Here is a 6,000-nt window from a genome sequence, read left to right as displayed (position 1 = left end):
TGTCTCCCTAACGGGAAGATGTCAAAGTGTATCACCATCTAGCAGTTGGTTTTTGGTTGTGCTTGTCCTAAGTGGGCAGACGTTCATTTCACTGAAATCACCAACCTACCTGCATAAATTGAGGGTGTAATCAAAGACAGACTTTCTGAGATGTTGGGTACCAGCTTTGCATTGGCAGTTGCCAACAGCCCCTGTACCGTTTGCATGTTAACCTCATATATTCGTCAAGGAGAAGAAAAACAGGCATCGCACAAACTTTGTTATTTTCTTTATTTGAAAGTAGTGTTTCATTTCCCCAGCGTTAGTGTGTTTTTTACAAGGGTATAATATTATATTTCCCAATGACATTGCAGCATAATCAACAATAAGGCCCTCTCCTGCTTCCCTTTGCCTTCATTGTGTATTGAGCTTTTTTGTACACATACTCACATTACAGCATTTCAAAGGGAAACAAATAATGGGGTTCAGAAAGCACATTTACGCAGCACCTTCACCCCATCCCCTCTCCTTGAAATGTTGAGTCAGCCCCCCCCCCCACCCTGGGGCGGAGTGTTTGGTTGAAGCTTTCCATTCTGGCATGCATGGACGATCACGTCCTCTCTGGCACACCACCAGTGGCATAACATAGACCCCTGCAGTGGGCCCCCTCAGCACAGCACCTTGGCCTGAGAGCTCCTGCGTGGGTCGGAGGGGGGCCCTCCATGTACTTTGCAAGGGGGCCCCCTCAAGTTTCGTTATGCCATTGCACACCACAACATGCACACTTCGTCCATCAGTGATCGTGATGCTGGGGTCAGGTGAGATGAGCTTGTTGGCCAACATTTTCTATTGCCCTTTTTTGTCATCTGCTATCTTACTGCTATGTGCAATTGTTTTACTGTGTGAGGTGTGTAATTCTGAAAATGAGATTGTTGCTCGGTGGTGCGTATTGAGTGGTGAGTCCCGGGCCCTATTCCACCTGTTAACCACAGTCCCCATGTGAGGCGGGACAAATCATGAGATGCTAAGCCATTGGTACATGGATGGAGACCTCTGAAATCAGATTGGAGAAGGACATCAATGATTTCCAATCCAATTAGGACCATACCCTTAAGAATCTATATTTAATTGGAATAAAGCCCACCAAAGTCAGAGCCCGTTTTCAAGGCGTCACATGGCCGAGAAGCCACGCCCTGCAAGTCAAGCGATCTCAAAGTGATGACTTGTCAGAAACATTCCACTTGGTACCCGTGGTCTTCATTTCTTCAGTACAAGTATGACAATGTACTTCAGAATATGTGTGCACGCCTTGGGACTGTGCATTTCTGTGAGATGATTATTATGGCGTGATAAGGCTCCCATCTGACATACACACACACACACACGTGTACAGCTCTCATCACATGACACCACATGCATTATGGCCTGTGCCATTCACACTGTGGATATTACCGCTTCTCATTAAGGCTTTCTTACCACTCACCCAAAGTACTTCTTTATAAATCATGATAGAGCTCAGGGTCAGGCGGATACACGTGACGTGGCCTTGAGAGCTGCGCAATCATCGCCTTCCTGGATACCCTGCATCCTTTATTGCGCCATTGGGAACGCAAAACATGAGCCCCCTGGACTGTACAGAGCTCAACATGCCTTGCAGTGCAGCATAAAAATACTATGAAAAACATTTACTGTTGAATATATAAATACGTACAGGCGGCAGAATCGTCATCGATGTGCATTGGCAGCTTCATTATGTACAAGTACTGGATCAATCAAAACGTGGAACGTTTTAGAAGAGCTAAGATGGTAGCGGATTATGCATCGACGTTTACAGAGGTTCTATGAGAATGCAGGCAAGGTGCCTACTAGCGGTTGACGTTCTAGATCTCCAAGTTTTCCACTGACTATGCTATTTAAAGTTATAGCGCAATTAACTCATGCATTTCTGATTAAACCTCTTGAAAGTTACTTTTAATCTGGGTCTCATTCCAAGATAGGTGCGCCCCCCATTATTGTCTGAAGTTTGCCCTGGAGTCGGAGGGAAGTCTTGTGGCCTCTAACTCGGGAATGTCAATGTCACTGTCAATATCATGTTAGAGCAATAAAGTGCATATTAAAAGGAATATTTCCTGGGACCACCTGTAACTTGGTAAGAATGACGTTGGTGCTAACCCAGCTGACTTGTGGCAGGAGGAGCGAACGGGGACCTTCGAGCACTGCAGTTATTTATTCTGCACTCCACTGTTTTGACAATCTTTAGGTGCACCGCAATCCTCACTCTGTGTTGTACCTCTCCACAGTTGCATTGGTGGTCATGCTCTGCAACAGGTTCATTCAATGTTAACCATAAGATACGAACCCTTCCAGTTGCAAGCTAAAAACGACCTAAAATTGCACCATATAAAAAAAAACACAAGGGTGCAAATGAAGAGGGAAGAAAACATCAAAGCCTCTTCACTGTTTCCCACTAGCTCCTTTTTTTTGTAATAAACAATATTGACTAAAAAAGCTCAATTTCAAAAGGATGTTAGTTGTACTAAAGGACACTTCAATCCTGAAAGTACCCTTTGAGGGACTCCAGCAAGCAAGTGAATGAGCCAGATCTTTTGAAGCTTGGAAAATCTGACCTATAGTGGATTTTACTCTTGTCCTGGATGCCTTTTTAAGGCATTGGCTTGAATAGAAGCCTTATTCTAAGGAAGCCCGTCTAGCTGTTCGTAGGATGGACTGATCACTGCCTCGGGGCATGGAAAAAAAAATTAAATGGGAAACCTAATATTTACATAATATCCCATTTTACATTAAGTGAGATATAGCATACCCTAGCATTGTAAATGTATCGAAATGAGAGATGCTACATTCATTTTGGCAGCACAGTCTCCTTCCCTCAAATACTTTTAATAAATGAAGCCTTTGAACCAGACTATTGTTGGACACATGATCAGTGCAATCTTGTGAAATGTTTGATTAATCTCAGGAGTGTTCTAGTCCCACACTTTATTGTTTACTGCCTTGGAATTAGCCTGCATATCGACTATGCCCTCAGCGATGAAAACGTCTGCCTGCAAACATGGAAGCCAACATACATAGGAAGTTTCTTTCATTTCAAACAAACATTGAGGCATCTTGGACTACTGCAGAACAATACATTAGAGTTATTGTGGCTGGTCGCTATTTAATGACCCAACACCTCAGGTGATGCTCGTGTTTTTCTGAGAATATCTCACCCTTTCCTAAAGAGGTTACAAGAAATTGGCAGATATGACCTGTGTGTGTAAACTGGAATTAATCACTTAATGATTACTTGAGTCAAACCTAGATGCAAGACAGTTGCTCAAAAACAGTGATAGTTGCAGGGCCTCTGAAATGACCTTGCAACAAAGGAGCGAATTTTGTGGCGCGAACCACCTTTTCTAAACTTGGGGGAAATAGAAGGGCTTACTGAAGCAGGAAGATTTTTTAGTTGCGGTTCACATCTTAGCAAATTGATGTCAACTTTAACATACCCACCATTAAGCAGGGCAATGGAGCAATTATCTAAACAAACCAACATGTGAGCCCAGTTGATTGAGAGGAACCATATGTCAACCATTGTTGGCTGCATTTTGTATCTTGTGTCAGATTTGATTCTTTCTCAGTCATGTGACTTCACACTTTTCATGGGTTCAAGTCGCGGCTTGGTAAAAAAGTTCACTTTTCAAGTATGTTTTCAAGTTAACATTTCTTTACATACTAGAAAGTGAACTCTCATTGAAAAAAAATGCATGCAGTTCCCAAATGTGTTGGTTGCCCAGCACGGAGGTCCCTACGTATACCCTCTGCATTTGAAAATACAAAGTAAATTTGATCTAAAATGTTAACTTAGCTTGCTCAGTAGAGATCTCAATATGTCCGGCTTCCTGTCATTACTACAAAGCACATGCGCCATGGCCGCATCAACAGTTAAGCATTTCTTTAATTAAGAACATGCAGTCAGGCTTCCACTGCACAAATCGTCTGCTTGTATTGCTTCTCTTCCATGTTTTATGCTCACAGTTTTCTTTTGTACACTTCTTATTGCAGATTCATGAAACCCCCACAGGTTTACTTGCTTGGTATTCCAACTTCTGTTCCAATATGAGCGTAAAATAATTTGTCTTGGCTAAGGGATCTACTATGGGCAATGGCTAGACTCCCTGAGACAGCGATTAGGCTTCAGAGGGCAGCCAGGATCACCTGGCGTGAGGACTTGGACATGATGAGAACTGAGATTGCAGATATGTCTCTCTAGTATGTGTGCTTCTCTTCCATGACACTCGCTCCAGGTGCTTATCTTCTTTATAACGTGTTAGTTTTGAGAGTAGGTCCTTGGTCATCTCCTCACACCACGGTACTGACCGAGGGGTCAGAGAGATTGAGCTGTCCAGTGATATCGGTTGGATGGTACTGCTGTGAAACACAAAGAAAGATCAGAAAATTGAGCCTCAAAGCATGGATGGGAAACAAACATTTACAATGTTAAGGCCCAAGAAGCTGCTTCTCAGCAGAGCTAAGAACCAGCGAGCTTCCAGGGCCTTTAAGTGACAAACATAAACAAACGTTGCCAGTCAGACTTTACGAAAATGCATGCAACACATGCTCTAACAGGCCAGATCACGGTCTAGTTCAGAGTGAGAACAAGCTGGTTCACAGGTACAGCACACTTCTGGAAAAAGTGGCCTTTTCACACTGTGTAACTCAATGTGTGTAGCACAGTCTGATGTCTGTCGCTTATGTTTGCTGCTATTGTGGCACTTAGGGAAAAGCTAACATCAAGGTTGAAGACTGGTCTATAGTGTGATATGACATTGAATGAATAATGTTTCCTGTACATTTGGTAAGTTATCTGTTTCAGCTGTATTATTCTTATTTTTCTAAGACACTGGTTAAGCTTTGGAGCTCCCAGACATCACCCAGGTCTGTTATCGTGTTTACACTGTATTTAGAAATACAACTGGAAAACATTTAAACTTGTGTTTTCTGGAAATCTCAGTTGTAGAACTTGGATAGCTGCTGAAAGTACTCGGGAAACCTAAGTAGGTTTTTATACCCCACCCGTATTTATCAAAGAAGTCGCTCATCATATGCCCTGGATTGTAACACTGTGTTTGGGTGTCATGGAAGATAATCGAATATTGATACTGATACAAGGGCAAAGTTATTATTTACCCAACAATTTAGCATTCAGTAGCAATTAATTTATCCATAGTGAGCCTAACCACGGTGCAGTGAACCAACGTACACAGAGGTTGAGTAAACACCTTGGATTCTGTATCCTTTTGTAGACACTTTATCTAGGGGATAAGCCTGAAATGCAACAAAGGGAACTGGTCTGAAAGATTTAAAGCTGGATGCAGTACAATTCTCACAAGTTTTAGCATGCACATGCTTACCAATTGTGCACTGCTGCAAACGAGTGCTGGCACATTTTTTGCATGTGAAAGGTGGCACCAAATCTGGGTCAAGATGTTTTTGATCTGCTCCACGCTTAGCAAGCAGCATGAAGAATGCCAAATCAGTATGCTAATTTGTTTGTAAAATTTGATATGCGATAAATGGATTTCTTTTTCAAAGTAAGCATAAATGCATATATAATGCCCTGATGTGTTAATTTTATGTGAGACCCAGAAGGGAGTAGCCTTCAGAGCTGGAGTCAGCTACTGAGAGATCAGGACAAGAAAGGCAAGTGCCTTGTAAAGACTGGTAAGTCTGGGGCAGAGTCAGTCACAAGATGCAAGTGCCTTTTGAGAGAACTCCTATCCTACTTTTAAGTCAGACAGACTCCTCTGGGCTCCCCTGCCTTACAGCAGCACATGTTCAAAGCCCCTATGGATAAAGGCACTCACCGCTGAAAATGGCAGGGCCTCTCCAATGCCACACTGTCAGGGTGCAGCAGTCTCACGGAAATGGCTGCCAGCATTTCCTGTGTCTCCTATTTTACAGTCTCCTCAAATAACACTTAATATTGATCCAAACTGGAAGTCTTTGACTTGAGAAAGTCGA

General features: G+C 42.8%; 1 protein-coding gene across 8 annotated transcripts in view; it reads right to left on the bottom strand.

Annotated features, from left to right (window-relative positions):
* Positions 1 to 253: 253 nt before the first annotated feature.
* The window catches only part of GRIN1 (glutamate ionotropic receptor NMDA type subunit 1), a 697,943-nt gene continuing 692,196 nt past the window's right edge, over positions 254 to 6,000 (bottom strand). For all 8 annotated transcript variants that reach the window (XR_014962874.1, XM_085610061.1, XM_085610053.1 and 5 more), the window contains one exon: positions 254 to 4,407. Coding sequence is in view for 5 of the 8 variants with exons in the window: in XM_085610061.1 (XP_085466187.1) it covers positions 4,339 to 4,407 (69 nt within the window). In the remaining 3 variants the exon portion in view is untranslated. The remainder of the gene's footprint in view (positions 4,408 to 6,000) is intronic.

This window comes from Triturus cristatus, chromosome 1_2 (assembly GCF_964204655.1).
Source record: "Triturus cristatus chromosome 1_2, aTriCri1.1, whole genome shotgun sequence".
NCBI classification, from domain to species: Eukaryota; Metazoa; Chordata; class Amphibia; order Caudata; family Salamandridae; genus Triturus; species Triturus cristatus.
The sequence above is the reverse complement of the archived record's forward strand: the minus strand, read 5'-3'. Positions and strand labels throughout refer to the sequence as shown.